At 36.6% G+C, this 27,620-nt stretch overlaps 1 protein-coding gene and 1 long non-coding RNA gene across 4 annotated transcripts in view; one reads left to right on the top strand and one right to left on the bottom strand.

Annotated features, from left to right (window-relative positions):
* Positions 1-6,963, bottom strand: part of LOC106149987 — a 54,916-nt gene extending 47,953 nt beyond the window's left edge. The window contains exon 1 of the long non-coding RNA XR_001236494.1: positions 5,928-6,963. This is a non-coding gene — a long non-coding RNA (uncharacterized LOC106149987). The remainder of the gene's footprint in view (positions 1-5,927) is intronic.
* Insig2 (insulin induced gene 2) lies at positions 3,053-27,540 on the top strand. Of its 3 annotated transcripts, none has more exons than XM_005397687.2 (6): positions 3,053-3,184; positions 13,585-13,960; positions 20,039-20,163; positions 24,287-24,453; positions 24,606-24,705; positions 25,789-27,540. In XM_005397687.2, exons 2-6 carry the CDS (start codon positions 13,717-13,719, stop codon positions 25,828-25,830), a joined length of 678 nt encoding a protein of 225 aa, XP_005397744.1. In that variant the 5' UTR covers positions 3,053-3,184; positions 13,585-13,716; the 3' UTR covers positions 25,831-27,540. The 3 variants fall into 3 exon arrangements, with proteins under 3 accessions (XP_005397744.1, XP_013376544.1, XP_005397743.1); XM_013521090.1 differs by lacking the exon at positions 3,053-3,184 and adding an exon at positions 7,002-7,280 and having other exon boundaries at positions 13,585-13,592; XM_005397686.1 differs by lacking the exon at positions 3,053-3,184 and adding an exon at positions 7,194-7,280.
* Positions 27,541-27,620: the final 80 nt, after the last annotated feature.

Here is a 27,620-nt window from a genome sequence, read left to right as displayed (position 1 = left end):
ACTTATCCATGACAGAGAATCCAAATTGCCTCTTGAAATTGGTGTGTTCCTTTGGAAGAGGCTGACGCCAAGTCTGAGGGCCTACAATGCTATAATGCGAGCTTTTTCCTAAAATGAAAATCAGTGAGCTTCTTGTGTTACATTAATTCTGTGTTTACCACAATAGAACTTGTCAATTTTAGGTGGACAAATAGCTGATAAGTGATGATTTTATACTGTCTATAGTTTTTATCTTTTCCCTACCTTGTCAGTATTTGGAGGTTAAATTTATATAAATCATCTAATATAGATGGATGATGATAGAAATGTTCTATAATCTATAAATTGTTCACATGTGACTACTGAGCACCCATCTGTGGCTGGTGGCACTTAGGAATTGAAGTTTTAATTTGTTTTCTGTTAAATAACTTAAATAGCTACATGTGGCTAGGGCCCACACACTGCACTATGCATGTTCCAAACAAATTACTTCCTGGTACCTCAAGATAATTATTGGTTACATAAGAAAGCTACATAAAAATAGTTTTGTGACTACTGTCTTTTCTCCAGAAGCTGTGTCCTGTATATAGATCATGACACCAAAATAGAAGCAACTACAATTGGCAGAAGATTTTTAATTAATTCAACAAATATTTATTGAGCCTGTATTATGAACGAAGCAATACACAAGGCACTGAAAATATACCTAGTGATTCTTTTATTTTGTATGTAGATGATGACTGATAGAGGGTTCTAAAAACAGCCTTTACTCTAAAGTACCTTATTAGTTCAACTTCTCCTAGGTATATTTATTTGACAATCTATAAGCACATTGTTAAATATTAGTTCTGTAAATACTCTGAAGGTGAGAAAAAAGACAAATGTTCCTCGGGTCAAATTGTGTGCTGGCATATTAAAGGGTCTCAGCATTCTTATATTGAAAATATCTATTTAACTTTTTCTAATTCAATGCTTACCAAAAGTGAGTAGAGAATCCCATTTTTCTCTATCTCCCACAAAATGCTTGTTAACTTTAATTCTATGGAACACATTTTGGGAATTAGAGATTTATGCTAAGGAATTTCACAAAGCATACATAACCAAAACCACCAAATTGGGCTGGGGATTTAGCTCAGCGGCACAGCGCTTGCATGGCATGCGCGAGGTCATGAGTTCGATTCCCAGTACCAGAAAAAAAACAACAAAAAAAAAACTAGGTTACACAGCGAGTTCAAAGCCAGTCTAAACTGTATAGTGAGACCCTATCTCAAACCAAAAAAACCAGATCATCTAGGATAGTGTTTCACAAAGTGGTATTTGAGGATTTTAGGAGGCATGGATATATTCTCAGTAGTCTACAACTTCTCTTGAGAATTTTGAAATGATGTAATTTGAGTCACATGATAATCTTAAAATGCTAATACAAGCATGTTATAGATCATGTTAAAACACATTTTAATAGCATATTGCTACATGATTTGTCTTAAGATTTGCCTGTAATTTTCTTAGGTTGGATTTTGAAAAAATACAGTTGTACTTAAATTAGCATCTACTTCAAGTGAAGACCAAATAACAGGAGGGTAAACTGTACAAATAAAGGTGAGAGAATCAAACTTTTACATGACAGAATTATAAGTATGTTTGAGCTCAAGATTTCTTCTGTAGCAAATATTTCAATATTTATGTCATATAAAAATTTGAAAAGTCTTTTATTTTACTCTACAGTAATTTTAAGCTATTTTATTGTTCTCTTGGTTACTTTTCTCTCATTGCTAAGACAAAATACCTGACGCACAGAATTAAGGAAGAATTTGTGGAGGTTTCAGTCCAAAATCAGCTGGCTCCAAGGCAGAGTGGCACATGGCAGGGGGCAATAGTTCATGGCAGCAGAAAACATCAAAAGCAGCAATAGCAAAATGGAGCAAGAGCAAGCCTCTTTCCCTCCCTTACACTGTACTCAGGCTACCCACCCCCAGGGTGGATGTAGCATTCACACCCATAATGCCAGCAGTGGACCATGAATTAATCGAAAACTCTAGAACCCACCCCCATGACTACATGAGGCTTTGTAGGGGGGCATCCAGACACAAACCACAACAGTGGTTTTGCAAATACTTTAGTTTTAGGGTTGGGGATGTAGCTCAGTGGTAGAGTGCTTGCCTAGCATGCACAAGACCCTGAATTTAATCCCCAATACCACTGGGGGGGGGAACTACTTCAAATACTTTGGTTTTATAGATGTGAATAAGCCTAAGCTTAAGAATTTTCTATTTAGTTTTATGTTTAGAATATTATAACCATTGTAGGTTTAAGTAATTTTATATAAATACTTTGAAGTCAAAACTAGGGGTACAGAAAATTTATGTGGGAACATTGCTTCTAGGATATCTCCATTACATTTCTGAATGCATCATATAGCATTCTTCTTAAATATTTAGTCAATATTTAAAATTAGTTTGCATTCCAAAGCTATGTACCATCTGTTATTTACTTTATGGCCAAGGAAAGTCTGGGAAGTATTAAAAACTCATCTTGGATATTCATAAATTGACTGTGTTTAATATCACTGCAGACAAATAATAACATCATTGACATATTCAGGTATGGTAATGTTGAAATTTTTTCTTCCTCTATATTATCTTTTCTCAAAATATTTATACACAGCATACATATTATGTATGGTTTCAAATATCTTTCAAAAGCAGTCACTTCAGATCTTTATCTAGATCTATTTGCTCACTTTAGTTCCAGATGCACATTTGCATTGCTAAACTAGCCATTTCTACCGCAATGTTTGAAGTATTTTAGACTCATTTAACCCAAAATTCAATTCTTGCACTCTTGTTCTAGGTCAATGGTGTTACTTTCATTCACTCTCTTACACTCAAAACTCTGAAGGCATTCTCCCTTTTTTCTTTTCATCACCCAACATCAGTGGTCAGCAAATCTTGCCAATTTTCTTTGTGACCTGTGCCACTGCTTTAGTTCAAGGCTTGAGGGCTTGCACCATCTCTCAGGTGACAACTGCAATAGCTGCCTACCCAGATTTCATTAATTGCCATTAGTTACTCTTCATACCACTCTAGCTTAAAACAGAACATATCTGTCTTCAACAATGGCTCTCATTTGATCTGCGTCTGTCTATGCGGCTGGCCTGGATCTGTTTGCTGAGATTTCTGCCTTACTGGTTATGAATTTATGGAAGGTAAGAGCTCTCTCTCATTTATCCTTTTGTCTCAGTGTTTAACAGCTTCCAGAAGTAACCGCTTACTATATGCTACTGTGTGGCAAACAGCACAGGCTTTGGAATCAAACATCTCTACATTGAATTCATGCTTCCTCTACCACTTAACTGCTAAGAGACCTTGCACAAACTAAAGTTAAGCCAGTGATTTTCAACTCTGACCACAGTAGAACTACTTCAGGATTACAATAAAAGGGCCCTCTTCTACCCAATTAAATCAGAATATATAAGGTAGGGCTCAGGCACTAGCGTTAATAAATCTACAGGTGATCATAATATGTAGCCAAGGTTGACAATCACCTCTCTAAGCCTTAATGTCTCATTTACTATTTGATATGTATTTCAAAAGGGTTTGGGGCACATAAAGTCAGAGTAATTTAGCACACTGCCTGGCACACAAGTGGTCAATTGTGATGTTATTAAATAAATCCAATTTTCCTTGCCAATTGCTACTTCCTAGTGACTCTGCCTTCATTTCCCGGAATGCACCAAGAGTTTCCAGCTTTTTTGCTTTCACATTTGCTCTCATCCTGCTCTTAGCAGATGTCCCTCAATCTTCAAGTTACACTTGAAGTCACAGATATTCTCCAGGTATGCGTCTTTATTCACTACTGCATTATGGAGATGTTCCATCTTCAGAGCACTTGTCTCAATTTGTAATTACATAGTAATTTAGCCATTTACTGTGTGTCTCCCCCACTGGACTGTAAACTTCATAAGGAAAGGCCTTGTTTGTTTTGTTTTTCTTCTAATAGCCTGGTATCTGCTAGGTTTCAGGTGATACCCATTAAGGGATGAATGGATTGATAAATGATTTATTCTGCAATTTTAAAAAGGTAAAAAAAGGCTAAGAAAGTTTAAAAAAAGAAAAAAGGGCAATATTCCTTGACTTTTTTTATTCTTCAACTGTGTGTACCTGTCATAGTCCACTTTGTATTGCTATAATAGCCTGGATGTTTTATAGAAAAAAGGCTTATTTAGCTCAGGTGGGGAGGCTGAAAGACTAAGTGCAGGCAGTCCCATCTGTTTGTCTTTGGTAAGGGCATTCTGCCTACAATATAGTGGATGGCATTATAATAACAGCATATGCAAGAGGGAAAGGTGAGTAAATCCATGAAGAATACAGTATGATCATTGCCTTTGAGAGGCTGAGAGGCAAGAGACATCAACAAATGCAATCCAGTGTTACAAATGTTAGGCTGGGTATCTGTATAGGAAAGGAGAATCCAAGGGAGTGAGAGATCATGAGACAGGAAACTGGAGACTAGGGATAGGAAGGAGTCAGCCTCACTCTTTTTAGTACCAGTTGCTCTCTTGGGAACTAATCTACTCCCACCAGATCCTAATCATTCTGCCCATCATTAATCCATTCATGACAGTAGTGTCTCCATGACCCAATTACTCTCCATCTGAGTTCACTTCTTAATGGTACTATGACCTCAATCTAAATATCACATCTAAATCATAGCAGCATCCCACATTAAAATACCATGACAAAAACAAAACCCTCCAGACTAGGACACTTTCTAATATTTTGGATCCCAGCTGTTGAGTAGAAAAATTGCCATATAATTAAGAAAAAGTTTTTTGGATGGTTTTAATTTGGGTAAAGTTTCCAAGTCCAAGGTTCTTAGATGCTTATTGTAAGGTTTAGTCAGTCATTTATCCTTAGGCAATAATTAACTTTAGTCTAACATTATCTCACTCCAACATGGCAAATAAAACTTTTATGGGAACCCCTGAAGCTACAGAATTGTCAAATCATTGATATTTCTACCAGTGAATTCATCTAATACCTCATTTTACAGATAAGAAGACGAAAACCTATACAAACAAATGTATTGGACATAATTACACACATGCTGTCATACAGCCAAAATACAATTCAGGTTTCAAGAAAACTTCAACAGCATTCCACTGACATTGCATCAAGTTCAAAGAAATTCAAAGTTGCTAGGATTTCTTAAAGTTCCTAATCAATTTATAATCTGGCATCAATTAATTTAGGCTTTTAGTGCTTCCACGAAACCAAAAATTTAGTTCAAATTCATGAGCCTGCTATTCAGATCTCATATGTATTACCATACATCTATTCACAGGCCAGGTTCCATAATCAATTTCATGGTTTTCCAATTCTTGAGCTTGAAACAATGCCTAGCCTCACCATAGCTGCATATCCATCTTCAATACTCACTGAAAGGCTACATCTTCCATAAAAACCTAATCAAAGACGACAGTGGTCCTTGTAGTTCCCCTAACGAGTTTATATTCAGCCTTCTACTTCAAAGCATCACTGCACTGGATGTAAGATTCATATAGGAACTAATGCTACGTGATTCCTGATTTTTAGATCCCTGTCCTTCCTTGCAATTAACGCGTATGTAAACTAACATAAATTCTTCTCTAGGCTAAAATCTTCAATTAGGATTGTGGGCAGTGTCTAAGTGTTTGAAAACGTTGGCTTGAGGTGGGCATGAGCAGGGTATATAGGACTCACGTTTTAAAAAGAGCCAGTTTGAAGTTACTGTCTCTTTTCTGGGCACTTTTTAAAATAAATTCTGAGTCTACGGCCATACCACCCTAAACGTGCCCGATCTCCTCTAAAATAAATTCTGAATCCATTTAGTATAATTAGCCCATATGTTTCTTGATTGGGAGGTAAAAACCTACAGGAACAGAAAGCAAGGGTTATATAGATACTCACCTGGACACTTTTGTTGCAAATTTAGTTTCTCTTTCACCTTTCAGAAATAAATACTGTAATAAAAAGATCAGGGCTGGGTATGCAGCTCAGCCGCATAGCGCCTGCCTAGCAAGCGCGAGGCCCTCAGTTCGATTCCCAGTATCGCACCTTCCAAAAAACATCAGAAACATAAATATCCATCTCTTTGGGCTGGGGTGTAATTCATCGTTAAAGAGTTCTGACCTAGTAGGCATGGAGACCTGGGTTCGATCCTCAGCACCACAAAAATAAAACCAAAAATCATGTCATTTATCAGTTCAGAGTGAAAAAAACCCTATTATGCAATTATTCTAGGCCCATATTTCATTTAAAACTCTCCTCGAGGCCGTTGTAATATGCCCACATCCCTAATATATTTTGGGCTAAGCCACCCAAGAAGGTGATACATGGAATAGCCCAGTAACGTAATACAATTAAAAGAGATTTAGATTTTGCCTTTAAAAAAAATTGTCAATGATTGCCTTCTGGCTTTCTCCATGGTTTGGTTCCGCAGTGAGAGAATCACTTCCATTCAAAACAAAAGATCACCTGCACAGTCTCCAAAGATTTAGGTTTCTTCATGTTCCCCAAATATGATTTTAGATTCAACAGAAATAGTCCTTCTGACCAGTAAGAGGTTTATAAGGTTTGTGTTCTTTCTGCTTGGGAGTTAACCTCTAAAGCCCTTCCTGTGAAATCAACCTCTCCCAAACTGCGTTACCTGCTAGTCCTGAGGAACGGTTAAGAATGAAAAGTGCTGTGGAATGGTAATGACAGGAAAAACAGTCACATATGACAGGAAAAATAGTCACTATGTTACCACTTGGTAGGGAAGAAAAAAATGCAAAGAGTAAAGCTGGGCAAAAGCATAGAAGATATCAAGAGCCGGTGTCGTTAGCGGGAAGGACCTGACCGCCCGCTCTCCAAGGCTGGCAAAACCTTTGGCTCCAAGATTAGGGACACGCAGAGTTCTGCGCCTCACCCCTGACTGTGCGTGTATCAATGCACGATTCTCTTACTCCGCCCACAGGGTCTGGGCACCCGTCACAATCCACCACTGCCTGGTCAGCAAACAGCATGTCACGCAGGCTTCCATCCCCTACGATTCACGCCTCCCGCTAGCAGCCAATTTCCAGAAGACCGGAAGCCGTTTTGCCCCGGCTCCCCAGTCGGCCAGCTAGTGCCAGCGGAAACCGGAAGCTCCTCTGCCCCGATCGCTGACGCACCGCGCGTAGGCCGCACAGGCGCAGTGGAACTCGGGCGGAGTTGTGGGAGGGGAGGAGGAAGAGGCGGAGAAGGGACGGGGGCCGGTCCCAGAAGATGGCGGAGGCGGGGGTGAGTTGGGGTCTCCCGGTAGAGTTTAGGTGACGTGTGCTGAGGAAAGCAGCCTCCCGAAACGGGTGGCCCTCGGGAAGAGGGACTAGATTTTTGCCTGGGAATACTAGTCTACTGGGTGGAAACCCAGGACTTCAGATGGGGCCTGCGGGGCGAGGGGCTCTGGGTATCTGGAAAGGGGTCGGCGAGGTCTAGAATGGACAGCGAGTTCGCGGACAGGTGTAGGGGAGGCCCGAAGCGCAGTGGGCAATGGAGGAATGTCGGAATGGGAAGAAGACTGGAAGACCGTGGGAAGGGCGACCCTGGAGGTCTGAAGGGGTTGAGGTTGGCGAGCTGTCAAATAGTGGGCTGTCAGGACTTAGTGACTTGCAGTCAGGAAGAAAGACAGGCTTGGAAGTGGGTGGATCGAAATAAGCTAGGTATCAGAGTAAATTCAGAATCTACCCAAATGATGTGACATTGAGCTGAGGAGTAGGACTTCGGCATTTTGAGTTGGAATAGTATACTTTTGGAATAGGTGTGTGGGTAAACCAAAGAGAGTTCTTGTCAGGCTCTAGAAGTCAGCTGATGATAAATTACTAGGGTTTTAGTCTCTCAATGGGGTTGAAATCTGAAAAAGCAAAACAATAAAGATGATGGAGGTGGGACAGGGACCGGTGCTAACTAAACCTTAAGTGATAATGACCTCAGTGCAGTTAATTTTGGGAAAAGTTATTAAAGGATGGTATTAGATAGACGGTGTAGGAAAATGTACCATGAAGACTTTGCTGCTTTGTAGCGGTGATAAGGAAATGCTTTGAGAAGGAATTGGTAGGCTTTGGCAGTTGGGCCACTGAAATTGGCTAGCGTCAGGAGTGCAATGGAGTTGAGGATTGCATGCTCCAGTCCTGGGTGCAGGGAAAAAAAAAAAAAAGAATCAAAAAAAGAATAGGCAGCCAAGCAGTGGCTAGGTTGTGTTTTTCCAACTTTTGGATTTGGCTGTGATAGCGAACTACTAAATAAAAATGAAAGAAGGGGATGCCCCCACTAATTGGGGTCCCACAGAGAAAAAAATAGCCAGTGTACTCTTCTTGCTTATATTGTTTGCTTAATTCTTTTTTAATATTGAGAACTCTAGTGTTTTCAAGTCAGAAGTTTTTTCTTACTAGAAATTTTAATGTCCCTATCCTGTGATACATATATGTGTGCTTTGATTTGAGTTAAAGTGTTTGTTTTATGTATTTTTCTAATGTTAATGATTATTCTGAGAATGCCATTCTAATTAAGAGAACATGAGATGAAAAAGATGTGAGGTAGTAATTTAACTTTATTATTTAGTTGTGTGTCTAACCAAGCACCTGAAGAGATGGAGTAATTGGAGCAAACCTATTTCTATGACTGCTAATCCGTGCAAAAAGAATGATGGTCTTTACTGGTTCTGGGTGAGGTGAGGATGTTGCATTTGTTAAAATGCATGTGGTCCTTAAGATTTCTAGGACGTTTTGTGTTTATGTTTGTGTTGAAACACACATGCCTGTAGGTTGCTTTAGTGGTTAACATAAGCTTTGATTTTCATTAACAAGACCCGGAATCACTTAATATCACCTTTTAATTTTTCTAAAAGTAATTATGTCCATCTATTAATAGGCTATCAGTCATCTGGAATAGTGTTCTTCTTGTATTGGTGATCTGTCTTTGATCTGTGCAAACTAGGTGAGCTATCAAAAGTATCCACCCTATTTTTGTTTGGTCATATATTTTATAGAAATTGCAGATTAGGGTTCAAGGTAAAATTTTTCACATCCTGTGGAAGATTTTTCTTTTTAAATGGTTGAACATATTGCTTTGGAATTAATAGTAGTTTATCAACTTGACATTAAAAATTCTTTCCTGTGTGGCAGCACTTGATTTGTTTTCCTTTTGTGTTTGTAGACTGAGGCAGTGTGGTAAAGTGGAAGAAAGTGAACACGGAGTTATAATGCTTGGGCCTAGTTCTGGTCTACCTGGTAATAGTTTGTGAGATTACAAAGCTATCATATTTGATTTTTATAAAATGAGAATTTAAAACACCTATTTCTTGCCAACGTTTTCTTTGAGGATCCATGGGATATTTTCTGTCCTGTCAGTAGTGTAGACACCAGAGACTTTTTCTGTGATCAGCAAAATATTTTTCAAATAACCTGAAGTTTTCAAATACAGATTTTGTTTTTAAATAATGGAGAATTAAATTTCTTACTCATGCAAGAATAATATTTAATACACCTTGTTTTTTAAAATATCAGTAAATAATCAGAAAAACAGACTTTAAAACAAATTAAGCGATACTTATTCCCTAGTTTTCCCTTTAAAAAAATCCACCTCCGTCATGAGTGACTGATATAAACATTAGGAACTTTATTGTTGCACATGTTTGGTGCATTCCCAGGCATTCACTTTACATGTTTGTGATAGAAAGGTGCAGTAGTACAGTCTTACTTTCGATTATTTGATCACTCTGAATGGTATTTGCCTTGCTGGTGAAGTGAGAGAACTGTTAAGTCACTGATTCCTGAGTTTGTTTGGATAATGGAGTTTTATGAGTACTTAATATGAGTTGTCAAATTCTTTTCTCAAAAAAATGCACACGTACATGTTGTGTTTTTGTTTTGAATGAAGCTCAAATACTCCTTGGAATAAATGATCTCCTTGCTTCCTTTCCATTTCTTAAATTTTGGAATACCATGATTCTAAAGCATTGTAGCATTTATTTCTATGCCCAATAATTATATACTATCGTATTATGATGTAGAATAAAGTTAGCTTTTTTGGGTCTCATTTAAATAAATATCAAACAAATGTTGGGTTATTTTAAAAGAAAACTTTGGGGATGAAGTATGTATGAAACTGTAAGGAATCACTGCCAGGAAAGGTTGAATAAATATCTGTGGCAGAAAACATAAACAAACACTTTACAGAGTCGTTACTAGTCTTGAAATAGAATGGAAAAAGAGATTTCTAGCAATCTTTGGCTCTTAGTTGGGACATTTTGTAAGTAATGTGGGCATAATTGTGGATATCATAAATGAGAGAGTTTGGAATTTTAATGGGGGAGAAACCAGGGATGTTAAATGATATGCATGGCTTAGGCAGTTTCAGATAACAACTGCCCTACCCTGAATGCCAATACACTTTGACAAGTCCTGGCAAATGATTGTGAGTTGGGAGTTAGCACAGCTGAAATAACTTTTAAAACTGAAGTTGTTTTGTTCTTTTACCAATACTATTAAACATAAAATGACACTTGGCCGTTAATTCCCTTTTGGAAAAAATTAGATGAAAACAAATGATTTACTAGGTTTGGGTTACTCAGGGCATATTCTCATCCTCTTGAGGCTGTGGGGGATTTGCTCTGCCTCTGGCAGTTTGGGAAACCAATTGGGAAGCCAGATGTTGGTTTCATACAGTGTGTAAGTTAGTCATTCTTTTTTTGTTTGTGTTTTGCTTTTTATTTTAGAACATCTTTTCACTTTGATCTAGTGCTTTTTAAAAAAAATTTCAAAGGGCTGGGCACAGGTGCCTACTTGGCAAACACAAGGTCCTAAGTTCTATTCCAGGTACCAAAAAAAAAACCAAAAAAAAAACCTCAAGATGTTCATACATTTATTATCTTTGTGCTGGTATTCAGTCTTGTACTTATACTGCAGTTGAACTGGTTTTGTAGTATTTACTTGTATCTTCAGTAACCAAATAATTTTAAATAGTACTGAAGTACAGGTCTAAGTAGTTGAAGTGGAATGGGACGCAGGATATAGTGAAAAGAGAATGGATTTAGGGATCAGTTAGATTCCAGTTCTAATCCTGCATGTCCTGTGACCATTAATAATCCTGTTGCTAAATCTCTTTGACTTAGCATCTTCATTGGTAAAATGATAATTCCTATCTTTAGGATTATTTTGAAGACAGTTACTGTATGTCTAACACAAAGAGTAGGCTCTCAATTAATGAGTGCTCTGTCAATAATGATAGTGATGATGGTGATGATGATGATGATGCTAAGCTAAGAATGTCTGGAACACATGACATGTTAATATACCTGGGTACTGCAGCATGGCAAGGAATGGTTTGAATACCAGGTCAGGTGGAGATGTTTTCTGGACATTTTCAGTTGGCATTTAGAACTTTCCTGTGAATCCACTGTAATATGTACTATTTTCTCTGTTTTTTTAAGTTGTAGGGCTCAGTTACACTGTAGACTAAGTGGGTTGGTGAGGACTAGCTTAGGGACAGTGCTGGGCACAGAACTTTGAATATGGCAGAGGCTCAGTTAAAAAGCTGATTGTATATCACATGGAAGTAATAGGTTGTACAAGTTACTAGTACCTACAAATATTTTTGTAATGGTTGTATATAATGTTACCTTTATTCCCTGGAATTTGCACATTGAATTTTTTTCTAAAATTTATTTGTAGTGTAGTTTGAAAATCAGAAACTTAAAGGTAATGTATTTTAAATGATGATTAGGTTCTAGAGTTGCCTTCTAAAAGACTTGCTTAACCCATTGTTGTTTGATTCAAGGATAGTTACCCTCATTTAATTAAACAAATAGAAATGTGTGGAGCTTCCACTCAGGGCTAAGCAGGCAGCTTTCTGGGTATGTAAACACAATGGAAGATATAATAGTGCATAAGACTTACATAAAAAGTTTATAATCCATAAAGCAACTGTACATATAATTATAAGGTAGTTATTATAAGTGCTAGCTATGATTTTAAATAAATACTGTTTATATCCTGACTTGTAAAGATGCCCGTCTTGGTAAGATGAATTACAAAAATAGCTTATGTAGTATTTTCCTATTTAAAAACTACTAGTATTTATTGAAAACAAATAGAAAATATGTAATAGTTCAGGAAGCAGAACATGCTAAGAACAAGGGTTTGGAATCATGAATTTGAATCCCTGGCCCCTCTCTTACTATACGTGTAAACTTGGTCAAGTTTCTTTAACCTTTCTTTGCTATTTTGCCTACCTATAAAATGGACAGAAAAATTACACTTAACCTCTTAGGGTTATTGAGAGGGTTAGATGAGTTACCACACATCAATTGCTTAGAATGGCACATAGAAAGTCTCACATTATTTGTCTTAAGTACAGGAAAAAGAAAAATCACTGTAATAGTTAATTTTCCATTACTGTAACAAACTACTTGAGGCAGGCCAGCCTTTTAGAGAAAAACAGGTTTATTTAGCTCATAGTTCTAGAAGTATAAGGGCATGATATAAGGGCATCACCTCTGCTTATAACAGATGGCAGAAGCACAGATAGAAGGCAAAATCACATCGCCAAGCAGGAAGCTAGAGGTGGTGTATCCCACAGTCCCTTCCAAGGGTAGTATCCCATTTGACCCAAGGACCTTCCACCAGGCCTGCCTCTTCAAGGTCCCACTTCCCAACATCAGCACATTGAGGTCCAACCTCTTAATTCAGGAATCTTGGAGGAAAAACAATATCCAAATCACAGAAGCACTTCTGTCAGAGGAGTAAACAAATATGTAGATTGTAGTAGCAGAGTTCTGGGTATTAGGAGTCGGGGGCCATGTGGGTAAGAACTTCTCAGAATCTAGTCATGAGGTTGTTTTTTTCTTACCTTCCTTCCTTTCTTCTTCTCTCTCTGGCTTTCTCATAGTTACTGTCATGATTGCAGTTAGGGTTAAAGTAGGAGTTGGACCTAGCTGTGGCCCTGGGGAGCGTGGTCAGATCTGGCTTCTGTGGCAGCTGTATGTGTACGTGAGTCCATGGTGATCTGGTTTTTATAGAATGCTTTTGTGCAGCAATTCAAATATATAAGCATTAAACATTAAAATAGGCCATTTTGTTCTTTTGTAGAATTGTCCTCATGAGCAAGTCACATTTTATTATGAAAAATACATTATCTTTAGCCAGTATGTTGATTTTCTGTAAAATATGAAATACTGTAACTGATAGGCTTGGAGATTTAGGTGGAAGATACAAAGACCAGGGTTTGATCTTCCAGATTCTATCAGAAGTGTCTCAAAATACCTGCTCCACTTTTCTAAGAGGTGGGATAAGCTGTTTTTAATATTATTTTAATCTTTGGATCTATTAGGTCACTTATTCTATCCTAGTAAACATTTCATTTTTTATTGCATCATATGTATAAAACATTTTTGAATCTTTTCTTATTCAACAGTACCTAATTTAAATAAATTAGTATACACATTTGTCATTTCACTATTTGCCTTTTTAAATTAACTAGTAGTATAATAAAAAATTATATGATCATATATTAGACATACATTGACCTGTTTTTTTCTAATCTTTTATAGGATTTCTGGTAGGTCCCTTGAGACAAGATGTAGTACTGTTGAAACATCGGCCTGCCTTCATTCACAGATAGTTGAGCTTTTCAGCCGGGAAGCCTTTCCAGTTTTCTTTCAGCTTACTGAACTTATGAAACCATGGCAGAAGGAGAGACGGAGTCACCTGGGCCCAAAAAGTGTGGCCCATATATCTCATCTGTCACTAGCCAGAGTGTGAACTTGGTGATTCGAGGAGTAGTCTTATTTTTTATTGGAGTATTTCTTGCTTTAGTGTTAAATTTGCTCCAGATTCAGAGAAATGTGACGCTATTTCCACCAGATGTAATTGCAAGCATCTTTTCTTCTGCATGGTGGGTGCCACCATGCTGTGGCACAGCTTCAGGTACGTATAGGGTGTTTTGGCATTGCTTGTAAAGGATTGTGGATGTTGTCTCACCAATAAACTTTTAAAAAATCAACTTTATTGAGACATCATTTAAGTACAATGTAAGTCTACTGTATGGACGTATTTTAAGTGAACAATTTGAAGCATTGGGCAAATGTGTGTAATCATGTAACCACAGCCAACAGTCCAGCCATAGAACGTTTCTGTCATCCCTCAAGTTTTCTTATGTCCTATAAAAGTCCATTACCCACCGTCAGCCTCAGGCTTCTGCTGATATAATTTGTGTTGCCAAAGATTTTCGCCTGTTCTGAGATGGAATATCAATGCAATCATTGATTCCTCCTTTTTTGTCACTCTGTGTTTGGTTTCTTTGTGACCTTTAAAATTTAACCCTAAAAGTGAAACTGAGTTTCTTTGGAATAAAGCTCTTAACTACTTGATTTTTTTGTTTCTTCAGTTCATCTCATGTAAGTCTTTAGTGAAGGTCACCACTGTTAGGTCTTAAGGGTTTGTGTCTGTGCTGTGTTTTGTTTATGAAATACATAAAAATTTGAAAAAGTGGAATGATTTTATTCAATTTTAAAGCCTCTTTTTTATTCTAATATATGTTTTTTCTGGGTATCTTATTTTTAAGTGTACCTTAACAGTAAATATTTAGAGAGATTGGTAAGATAATCTCTTTTGAGAATCCTGTTAGTTACTTTATATGATTTTTTTGGCGGTGGATGATGTGTAATGGATACAGTGGGGCATTTTAGGATGCTTTATTAATGCTGAGCTTCTGTAATAGATTAGCTTTTTCTAATGACTGAGACCAATAAACTACACTGCTATTTTGTAAAGTACTACAAGGCAGCCATAATCATATGGTAGATAATTATGACTGAGACAGAAAATTGCTTTTTTGAATATCCATATTTAATATACATGCGTATGTTGAAACATAATGTAGTTATTTCTTGGGTTACATCCTAGAGCCTGACGTAGAAGGTTCAATGCAAAGGGTGAGGTCAAATTGTAAGACATTTAAATGACCTCATTCAACCTATGGGACAAGTATGTAATTCTTTTGCATGAACAGAAGGACATTCTTATGCTGAGGTTTCATGTGGGTTATATACTGATGTCTAACCATGGCAGTACTTATATTAAAAGAGAAGTCATAAAGACAGTGATGCCTAGTTTTTCCAGAGTTAACATTCTTGGAGAATATTATCAGTCTCTGAGAGAATAGACAAAATGGTTCAAAGGGAAGAATGCACAAATTATATTTTATCACCCTGTATTATATTTGCTGCTTTTCATGTATTTTCTTTCATTCAGATTCAGAAGAGAAAAATCAAATTTTTTCAAAAAATTTTCTAGTTTTTTATTTTCTCCTGATATATAGCTCTGTGTGGCTGCCAATAGAACTTTTTTGGTACTTAGAAGAACATATCTTTTTTCAGGGCAGGCAGAAATGAAGATTGGAGGAGGGAAAGGTTACTTATTGCATGTCCGTGAGCAGGCCAGCTATGTCCTGAATCTCAAAGCTGTGGAGGGCAGTCTTAGGAGAGTGTGCCTCTTGAGGGAATGAGGACTTTGAGATGAAGAGAGGAAATTGATGAGGCCAGGATCTTAGAGCTGAGTGGTGGGGCTGGGCTTGAGTGTCACAGACCTGGAAGGGGTCCCGAAGGAGCTACTTACACTTCTCCCTACTCAGAATCCTTCCTTGCTGGCCTCCAGATGAGGTGCCAGACCTGGATGGAGTACATTGGTGTCTGGTACACATTCTGGGCCAGGGCAGGGGAACTTGGCAGAGGTTTCATTCTGACTCCATTATGAGAGGTAGGCTGCATTTGCTGCCTGTTGCTCTGTCTCTGTAATGGGGCCCATTTTTCACAAACTCGCATTTAGGAAGCAAAATTACAAATGTTGATACTACTATTCAGCCATTTGGTCCCTACTTTTCCTTCTTTTCCTAGCTATTCAGTTTGTCACACTTGTAAATTTAATCTCAAACCTTTTCATTTAGGGAATTTGCATTTACATTCCTTGCTTAAATACTCCCTCTGAAAACATGCATTCCATAACATACCTGGGCAAAAAAAAGTACAGAGGCATTAGGAAATCTAGATTCTAGTTAACTGCTGCCAGGTTTGTTGGATAGTGCTTAGTGAATGAGAGTGATGAGAACAGATTTGTGACAGTTGCCAAAGACGGCATATGGATTCCTGCATAATATATGTCCCCCTTTTCCCCCTTATTTTAGAGAAAATATCAAAGGAAAAGAAGTAAATGATATAAGAAATATAGTGTATGTGAGTATGTTTCTGTGTGTATATGTTACGATATGTGTTTTCAAAACCTCTCTAGGTTCTTACAGTTGTAAGTCAGAAAAATTGGTGGTCATCTTTTGATTTTCCTGTCCAACTAATGTTCTTAGGCATTTGGAGCCGCTATGTTTTGGAGCAGAATCACTACTTTCAACCTGTGAACAGAAGAGCCTCTAATTATTATTTGCAATCTTCCCTATCACACAGCCCTAGAAAAAGCTAGAAGTCTCTCAGGGATTAGTAGAAATGTCTCGTAAATTTCTTCTCATTTTCCTTTTCACAGTTCCCTTTTAGTTTAACAGTGCTGGTGTTTAGAAGTTGATGACCTTCTTTATGTGCAGTGTTCTAGAACTAGAATTAGAAACCTCCTGAGCATTACTGAGGGCCACAAAGGAATCTTTTTAAGGAAAAAATAAGAAAAGACAGCTGTCATGGTGTGGGTAAAATAAATAGGGAAGTTGCCTCAAAAATCACAAGTAGCTAGTGTCCAGACCTGTGAAAGCAATAAGTAACTTGAAAGAGAAAATAAAAATGGAGAAATCTTTTCCGTTTCATTGTGCAGCCCTCACCCAGTTCCTGGAGAGTCCTGTAAGACTCCTCTTCTTTCACTTTCACAACTATCTTCCAGGTTTTACATCTTTGCTCTTTCTTGGTCCAGGCCTCACCACTGCTTGTGGTTATCAGTCTTTATCTTTGTGCCTCTCGTTTTACCTCTGGCTCATTCCCTGTGTTGTACTCTCACTGCCATAGGAACAGTTGCTTCTCTCTCGGACAACCATGATAGCATCATTCTCCTGCTTCCCTAGTGTCGGCAGAGTAAACTTTCTATGCTATGGCTTTTTCTGCTTTTATCTTCCTGTGAATTGTTCTGTACCCTGAAGCACCTTTCATTCCTAGAGCTTACAGTTTCCTTGTGATACTGGCTCTTTTCAGTTGTCTCTTGTTTCCTGATGATGAGGAAGCCATTTCCATGCCAGTCACCTGCTGAACACAGCCTATCCGGGGTCATCTTTTCTGTGAGGCTTTCCTTCTAAGCAAGTAGGTACCCACCTCTCCTTGACAGGCAGGAGTGGGCTGGGGTCTGTCCTTCTAACAGCAGTACATTTAACGCTACTTTGCTACTGGATTCATATCTTACTCTTTTTTTTCTTTTAAGCCTCCAGCAAGTACCAAGAACCAGATAAATTTTAGGATTTAAGTATTTCTTGAATGAAAGCATTATCTTACTCTGTTCTAGTTTTCCATGAAAGTGTACCTCAGGGAGTGGTTTTGTCTTCTCAGCCGCTCTCTCCTTGTCATTTAATTGTTCTTTTTATTTCCTCACTGTTTCAGCGCAGCACCATCATAAATAGATGACTTAGTACAGATGATCTTTAGTCTTGGCAAACTGTAGCTAGTTTCTGGGAAATCCCTTAAAGATATCACAAAAAATGTGATTTTTGCATCAGAGCACCATCTGATGAAGCAGGACTATGTTTGCATATAGTTTGACACAGGCATGATTTTAATAGTCTCTCTTGGTTTTTTTTTCTTCATTAAAAAAAAAAGTATAAGAAAGGAAAAGAAACTCAGATGTATTCTGAGCTCCCAAACAATGAAGGCTTACAGCACTGTATATATTGCTATCAGATTCTGCCATGCCTTTATTTGAAGGAAAGAAAGAAGATATTTAATGGAAAGTGACAAGCTTCCTCGAATACTTCCTCTCAGTGAGCAACCAAGAACCATGCATACTCAATGGATTTGATTTTTACTGGCAAATCCCAAGGTTGGCAGGTGGCAGTTTAAATTCCTTTTTGTGTTTTTGCTTCCTCTCCTCAGTTGTCTCTCACTTGCAAGTCTGACATCACATGCATAAAAATGTAGTCAATTTTACTTATTTATGTCCTTCCACATACATGTCAGCGTTCTCCATGTGATAATTCTTTATCTGTGGCATCAACTGCTGAAGAAAATTGACTTGGAGTGCCTACTGTTAGTTGATTTTACTCAGCAATAGGCAAACTTGGTGGATAGAGGGAGACGAGGGGAGGAGAGGAAGGAAAGGGGAGAGGAAGATAGGTTTGAGTATAGATATGCAGATGTACTGGTCTATATCTATTTCTGTCTATATATTATATAGAGGAGCCAGGCAAAGAGGGATGACAGATGAGTTTTTAGTTTTATGGCCCCTTGAGAAAAGAACATTCATCTACATGTATTTCAATTATTACGGATGTGTGTTGCCATTTTAATTGTGTCAGAAAGAAATACTGTCCGTTAATGTTACAGGATTTTACAACAACAACTTTTAAATAGGACTAATATGAAACTTAAATTTTCTAGTACTTATTGGAGCTCTGCTTTGCTGAGATTGATCTTTAATTTCTTAATGTTTTGTGAGCCATCTATATTCAGCAAATCTTAAAAGAGTCATGGAGTGGAAAATACATGCATTATGACAGCATCTCATCTCCCTATGGAACAGTGGCCGGGCAGCCTCTGGAATGCTGTTCCATCAGTCTGCCTGTGATTTCTGATATTAATTGGCTTCTGTTTTTCTCTGAAGATTAAATGCAGTGTTTGTGAGTGGTAGCTAGCTAATACCAAGCTGTGAAAGAGCTTGTGACCCTCCCACACTTAGATTTTGATACAACAACTTCATTATACATCATACGTGGTTTTGGACATTTTAAACATGCTTTCCAAATGATGTGACAGTTGTGTCTTTAGTCTCAGAATGGTAGCATAATCATTCTCTTTTGAGTAAGATTAACAAATCAAAGTTGCCTAGCTTTTTCCTGTTAAAAATAATCTGTGGAAGTAGACTTTCCTTACAATTTGTTAAATAATACTTTGGTTCATTTAGTCTTTTTAGAATAACTCAGCATTTAAAATTTTCTCCTACTTAGTGAATAAAATATTGAGGTTTTATAAGTAAGGATTGTTGTACAATATTTTGGATGTCAATCCTACACATTTTGTATACAGTAGCTGTGTTTATAATTAATTACACAGTTAACATTCATGATGTTCTTTCCAAAACTAAGAAATAGAGTAAGATGATTTCTTCTTCAACTTTGAATTTAAACTTCATCTGAAAATTTGTATTCCTACAGACTGTGTTTACTCCATTTTTTTTCTATGTGCATAATTAATGTTATATATGGATTTCTGTTGGGAGTTTCTCTGTTTTGACAATATGACCTGCAGTCTTATAAGAGCTCCAGGGTGGAAAAGAGTGTCAGGAAAAGGTGGTAGATATAGAAGACTGACATAAGAAGCTGATGGGGCAAGACTAATCTACTGAACAGGACAGCTAGGACCATGAAACTTCGTGTGTATAATGAGGTTATTCTATGTATTTATGCTTGTAACTTCTCCTTTTAGATTTGTGGCATTTAAAAGTATATTTCACGGTTATGGTGGATTCAAAAATATTGTTTAAATGCTAACTGATTTGATACTTTTCAAGTCTCATAGATATTTGTAGTTGAAAAGTAGCGTGAATCATATAGTCTAGGCTGCTAAATTATGAGTCATGTACTTGGAGTGTTTCATCTATTAGAATTTAGGTTACTGTTGTAATCATTTATAAGGCTGTTCAGTGGTATTATCCTCTTTGGAAGATAAGTTTAGTAATGTCTGTGATTGATATTAAATAACTTGTGCTTTTTTTTAAAAGAATCTTAAAAATGCCTATCATGGCCTTAATGATTCTTATAGTTTAATTTTTGTCAGTGTGACATTGGAGTAACTTTCTTTTTCTTTTTTCCCACAGCTGTGATTGGGTTACTATACCCCTGCATTGACAGGCATCTAGGAGAACCACATAAATTTAAAAGAGAGTGGTCCAGTGTAATGCGGTGTGTAGCTGTCTTTGTTGGTATAAATCATGCCAGTGCTGTATCCTTTACACTGTAATGAAATGTGCAATAATAAAGCAGCTTCTAACAAACCAAAGATTAAATAGCCCCTTGCAACTTTACTGTTGTCAGATTGTGGTGTGGTCACTTAGCCAGCAAACAAATGTAAACCATATTTTTGAAGCATTAGAGTAGCAGTTAGGCAACTTAGTGTGGGACATAGCTCTTCATTTAAATTCCTGTTATGCTGTGTCATTTAAAAAGTTTTGCACATTTAAAAATTTTTTTTGTCCTAAATTGGGTTGCTTAATTTCTTTTATACAGTCTTCTAAGACTGGAGGTCATATTGTTAAAGCAGGAAAACTCCAATCATTCTGATCCAAATAGATATATTTTCAAGTAAGTTTTTCTTAAGCTTAACTTGATCTGGGTGTGATGGTGCATGCCTGTAATTATGACAATTGGAGTGTGAGGGAGGAGGATTGTACTGAGTTCATCTTGGGTTACCGAGTGAGTTCAGTACCAACCAGAACTAAATAGCAAGACCTTCTCTCAAACAAACAAATAAATGAACAAATAAACAGACTTGCTAAAATGACAGGTGGGGACTTTAGTTATTATCATTATTATTATTTGAAGTACTGGGTATTGAAGTCGGGAGCTCTATATTAAGCTACATCCCAGCACTTTGTTCTAATTTTTTTATATTGAGGCAGGGTCTTGTTAAATTGTTAAGTTGCTCAGGCTAGGTTCAAGCTTGTGATCCTCCTGCCTCAGTTTCCCAGAGTGTTGGGATTATAAATTGTTACAATTTGTGTTTTGATGTCCTCCCAAAGCCTCATGGGTTCATCAGTGGGGCTTATTCAGAGGTGGCTGAATCGAGACTATGTGATGTGAGGATTAAGAGTTTGTGGTTACTAAATCAGTCCACTGATTGGTTTGGCAACACCTTAATCCCAGTATCCTGGATAGGGTATAAAAGGGCAGAAAGAAGCTGGCAAGGTCCCTTGCTTGCTTTGCTACCTTCCTCCCACCATGAACTGTTTCTCCTCTGCCATACCACCCTGCCTTGGAGCCAGTTGATAATGGACTGAAACCTCTATAAACTGTGAGCCAAAATAAACATTTACTCCTTTAACTTTGGATGTTGGATATTTTGTCTCAGGAACAAGAAAGTAACTAAGACATAGGTGTTTTTTATTTTTCTTAATTTGAAGAAGTTATAATTTTTAAAAGCAGATTGTTCAGCCAGGCGTGGTAGCACACTCCTGTAATCCCAGCATTCAGGAGGCTGAGGCAAGAGAATTGTTGCAAGTTTTCGAGAAGCCTGGGCTACAAAGTGAGCTCAAGGCCAGCCTGAATTGCATAGTGAGATCAAAAAACAAAAAAAACAAAAAGAAAAGCAGACTGTCACTTTTTAATCAACATCAAAACATGACAAACATTCTTAAAAGTGGCATAAGTACAAATATGTAATTTAGACCTTGATCAGAAGTAACTATAGAGTCCACCAAAAGGAAAAACTGGTATAAATATTTTATTACTAAATTTATTGAGACATCATGAGATTAATACAAGTTACCTTTGTACTTTATAATTACAAGAGGTCCTCAAAGTGGTGGTCATTAGCTTCCAGACATTTATTAATGTGGCAAACTGCTGAAGTGTGTATACATCTTTTTGGCGGACTCTGTATTTTTCCCTGTAATGATATATTTTAGAAGTTTTATTATTTGAGTATTCTAACATCTTGTTTAGTGATTAATGAGTATTTTTTATAGTGTCCTCATGAGAAGGGTAATATAGCTACCATTTTCCTTCTCCTTCCAGAAAAAAATGTCTACCTTAGAACATATTTTTTGCCCTCAGAAGGTTTTTTTTTTCTGTCATTGTTCCCACCTCCACTCCTCTACCTCTTACCTTCTCTTCCTGGCTTTCCTTTGTAAAAGAGGATCTGGGAAATACTACTCCTGTCTTCCTTTGTTTAGAAAATTTGGTCTACACAATGAAGGTAGCAAGAACCTTGGGAACTGAGAGGAGCATAAAGTGTGACTCAAGATGCTAAAAGTTTGCTGTCAAATTTGTTTGGGCACAGGACCAGCAGACTTAGCCTGAGAGTGTCTATCATGTGGCAAGTCAGTTCCTGTGCCTTTCACCAGGTCTTGAAATCCCTTTAATATTCTTGGGGAACAGAAACCACAGGAAGAGGCAGGGATCCATATTCTGAAAACAATTCCCCATTTCACTGGTCCTCAACTTTGGTAATTGGAAAGTACCTCCGAGGCTGTTACTAGTTTGCTTCTGTGTTTTCTTTTGTATTAAGGAATTTCCCAGCATGTTTATTTTGGTGACCTTTTTTAAGACTTAGGATTTTATAGAACAGAAATATAGTGGTTGGGAGGCTTTAGAGAGGCTGGCTCATTCGCTATTTTTTTTACCACACCAGGCGGCAGCAGAGCTATGACCAGAGAACAGAACTTTTGAACCCAGGATAAGAACATCTCATTCTCTTACCTAGCTGCCCCATAGTTATACAAATTCCTCTGTCTGCTGAAGTACACCTTTTTATCCCAGACATTTCACCTATGGTTGTTGTTTTTAAGTTGAGAAGTTTAAGTAACCTTTACTAGAATTTTAAAAACTTGTATACAATTTACATTTTGTTTCCTTTGTTCACTCTTTTCTTACTCTCTGAATGAAATACTTAAATATAGCATCTTAGCTGCCCTGTTTATAAAACCTAAAATATTTACAAAATTAATAGCCTGGAGTTTTCATATTAAGTCACTTAGACTTTAGAAAATAACGTGGTATTACTTTTAAGATTGATGTATTTTACTTGTTTTCACCAGAGACTTTTTTATTTTGCTTATTGAAGTTAATTTAATTAGCAAAGATGGATCCTGTTAACATCAGTTACCATTCTTTATGTGAATATTTATTGTACAGAAGAAGCAATGTTCAAAACCTTTTCTTTAGAATGTAAGTATAAAGACAGCTAAAGAGTACGAAAAAAGCTTTTCCAGAGAGCATGCCTGTATGAACTATAGGTTTCTTGATAAATGAACATTAAGCAAGAAATGACCTCGAGGGAGTGACATACAACAGCCCTTAGACACTGAGATGTCAGCAAGCTGGGTGTTGAGAATGCTGGCTTGATAAGGGCACTAGAATGGTGGTCAACAACGAGATGTTGAAGGTTGCAGGAAATAGTTTTATATACATTTTTTTGAACTTATAGCATGGCCAGTTACTTTGTGAGCTAGTAGGACCGCCCCCGCCCCCACCAAGGAGCTGGCTATAAAGCCAAGATGTGGCCTTTGGGACATAGATAATGCCCTTTTAATGACACTTGAAATTAATTCCTTTAGTGTAATCCTCTAGCAAAGAAATGAGAAAATTGAATTTGTAAAGCTTCGTTCTGCCCAGAGATTTTGGAGTAGAAAAGGGCTATACATTTGTGAATAGATGCTTAAGTAGATGATGAAAATAAAATATCATTTGAGCAAACTGTCCTATACCAGAAAGTCTCAGGCACCAAAATAGCTTGGCAGGTTGTAAGATAATGTTCCCTTCAAGGCTTTATCCTCAACAAATTAAAACTCGAACCGTTGACATAATAGAAAGGGATGCTGTGTCCTTGGTACTCTTGTTTCTGAACTGCATTATTATAAAATGTGTCTGTCAGTAAATCATATAGAGAATGTGGTATCCTGTTAAATAGCTGTCAACTCTTCTGTTTTCAAGCTCCTGTATGATTTTCAAGTAATTCGAAATTTCTTTGTGAAGTAATATTGGTTTCCTTTTTTTGCAAAAGTGTGTTCTTTTAGCAATACTTGTGTTCTGAAGTTTGCACTTGCATTTTTAGCAAAGAAAGCATTTGTTAAATAATGATCTGACCTTATAATTGAGAATGTATACAGACTTTTTTGGGAGAGATTATAGGTCAGTAGAATCTATTAGTTAATTCCCTCTTAGTATCTGGTATTTAGTAAATTCCAGAGATAGTTTGAATTCTATCTAGTCACATATTACATTGAAAGATAAAGGAATGAGTGTACTCAAGAATAAACCATCCCCTCCACAGTGACATCTCTTATTTTAGAAAAGTGATCAAATATTTGGTTACAAATTTTGAAATGACTCTTTAACATTGATCTCAGAAAGTGGATTTTGATAACAACATACAATTGTCTCTCACACTGGCTGCACTCTCCATTGGACTGTGGTGGACTTTTGATAGATCTAGAAGTGGTTTTGGCCTTGGAGTAGGAATTGCTTTCCTGGCAACCGTGGTCACTCAACTGCTAGTCTATAACGGTGTTTATCAGTAAGTATTATTTTTTTGGTGCTTCTTTGCTAGGTAAATAAATGATTACAACATTTGGAGTTGGGATTGAATCTACAAAGTAACTTATTTTCATTGAAACCAATATTTTCAGATGTTACTTCTTAAATGTTAAAATATTTTTGTTATTCTAGGTATACATCTCCAGATTTTCTCTATGTTCGTTCCTGGTTACCATGTATATATTTTGCTGGAGGCATAACAATGGGAAACATTGGTCGACAACTGGCAATGGTAAACTAATGCTTATTTTATCACTGTCTATATGACTTATATATGATGAGTTTTCTCTAAATAGCAGTCCTTCTTTTAGAGAAGGCAATTTGTGAAGACAACATTCTTTGATTTTTCTTTTGCATTCTCATTGAAATAAACCATTTGGAAATATTTCATCCAAATGTATTAAATGCAGATAAGTTACTGGAAAAAAAAGGCCAAAATGTGTAAAGGATAAGGGTATGTGATTTATTGACCATGTGGAGACATTAGATTTTTATTAAACTAATCTGCACGTTTGTAATCCATCAAAAAGAAATGGTTGTAAAAATGAAAAGGGGCACTACCAATAACCACATTGCTACAATATTGATAAATTAGAAATGTCTCCAGCAAATCCAGTTGTTTAATCATTTTAGTTACGAACGAAAGGACATTGTTGATAACCCCAGTGATAGTAGCAAGGGTTAGAGTGTAAGAGAGGCCACAGCAGTTTCATGAATAACTGCTGTCACTTACCATTTTAACCAGCTAGGAGAAATTAAGTGACTTACTTTGCTGTCTTTTTAACAGTCTGGCCACTCAATTATTTTAACTCCATTAGTTTGTTTTGTGGCTATACATTTTTATAGCTGTACTTTAAAAACACTGTTTTGACCAGAAGCTTTTGTAATGTAATAATTTTTTCCTTTAAATCTTAAGGTGATTTGAAAAAAATATCTGAGTTCACTATATCAGTTCTGTCCTTTAAGTTTATGACCTTTCCTTTACTGATTTGCCTTACTGAGCGTTCAAGGAAACCTACTTTGCTTTCTTTCATATTCTAGGGTTGATTTAAATCATAAATTGCTATCATTTGCTTGTAATGCAGAAAAGTCATCCATGTCATACTTTTGCCTGTGGCTCTTTCACTTGTAGACTGTGTATTGACTTTTGTCCAGTAACATTTGTTATTTAATTGTGGTAAATGTGTGACTCTCAGATTCTTTGAGGAATAAAGTACACATGTATTATTCGTTTATGGAACCTTTTTTAGTTTATTTGGAAGTTGCAATTCCAAGACATTTTATCTCTTAACTTTTTAACTTTTACTTTTTGCAGTATGAATGTAAAGTTATTGCAGAAAAATCTCATCAAGAATGAAGAAGGCAAAAATATATATTTTGTACAGAAAAACACCAAGAAAAGGAGCATGTAAATTATATAAACAAAACTTTGGACTGTAAAATTGCCAGGATGCAGTTTTTTGCTTGATTTGTGTGTATAGATATACACACACACACACAACACACACACACAACATACATTACTACTGCAATCTGTGATTGCTTCACCTGTAAATCAGTTACAAACCTTTATGTATTTGACTTAAAACTGTAAGATATATGTGCGTTACATTAAAGATGTTGATTAGCAGATACATTTTTTAAATTAATTTTTTAAACATACCATACACTATATCACAATGTTAATGTGCCAAAATATTCTATTACTGTCATCCAGAGCCTAAGAATGCTTTGAACAATTTGTAAATTTAGTGAAATAAAATAAGAAGAACGCCAAAAATAAAAATAAATGGGAAGCTGGTGTTTTCTCTGTCACTTACTGTTGTACCTTTTTGTTTTTCCAATCATAGCAGTTGAGTCATGAGTGCCCAAATGTATGGTTGGTTTTTATTTTGATGTTGTTTCAAAGAGTTTTAAATATTTCAGAATATAATGAAAATGAACCTTGATAGAGAAGAGTTTCAAACCTGCATTACCGGATAGAGCCAAGAAAGTAATTTCTGTTTAGACACATTTTATTAGAGTTATATGTGATGAACAGATGATAAGCACCATTAAACTATTTTGAATCTAAACTTGGAAGAAAATACTTAATTAAAAGTTAGTGAATTTAATTAGAATAAATATATGTTTTGGAACAGCAAAGTGACCTTTTGCACTGTCATGAAATAGAAAGTGATATTAGCTGTTATTTGCAGTACCGAATCTCACACTGCTTTTGCACATGGGACAGATAAGAAACTCCAAACAGATCAAAATGAAGTTTCTAATTCTATTGGGGTCTATAATCTAAGGTTCTGTAAAACAAACCACTTTAGCTGGGCTTAGTCTTATGACTCATTGTCAGTGGAATGCGTGGATTTGCAACCTTATCGTAAGCAGTCTGGGGAATGGATGGGTGCATAATTTCTTATGTACTCGTGTCCACTAGTGAATCGTTCAAGTCTGTTAAAGGATGAATTGAGATGGTATTCTGTGCATGTTAAAGATTTGGTAAGAGTTTGGGGCATGCCTTTTTAATAACTAGAGCCATTTAAGTATGGTTTAAACGTATTTTTAGCTAAGTTTCCTCCTAGTTGTTCCTTTTGAAACGATTGACAATGTCTGATACCCAAGAGCAAAATCTTCTGAGTATTTTGGTGAGCGTGTGTGTGCATGTGTGTGGTATGTGTGATTGAATGAGAGTGTATATGTATGTGCATGTGCTCATGCTCTCCTAGAATGTCATGTAGATACTTTTAAATTTTTGGTTTTAAAACTTGCTATCAGACTGAAATCTTGTATGCCAAACTTTAATGTTTTATGTTTTAAGGCTGAAAGTGTGAAAATCCTAAGAGGATTTCATATTGAATATGTGTACACAAACTTAACTATAGTGGTGGTAAATGTACTACTATAATTTATTATTTTATCTTCCAGATAATGTTATTCATTTAGAACAAATAAGATATATTTTTAGAATCAACTTTTTAAGCACTATGAAGTCTTTAATAAGTTATAAGGTCTATGATGTGTTTACTTTGAAAATTGCTGTTACAAGCAAGATATATTAAATATGTAATCATCATCTTGGCTAAGAGTCTTTTTTTCTTCTTTCTCATGGTACGTCTTAGATTAGCGTACTGTGAATTAACCTTGTGAAATTAG

The sequence above is a fragment of the Chinchilla lanigera genome, unplaced genomic scaffold (assembly GCF_000276665.1).
Source record: "Chinchilla lanigera isolate Chin_1 unplaced genomic scaffold, ChiLan1.0 scaffold00058, whole genome shotgun sequence".
NCBI classification, from domain to species: Eukaryota; Metazoa; Chordata; class Mammalia; order Rodentia; family Chinchillidae; genus Chinchilla; species Chinchilla lanigera.
Note: the sequence above shows the minus strand (reverse complement) of the source record. Positions and strands in the feature narration are given on the sequence as shown.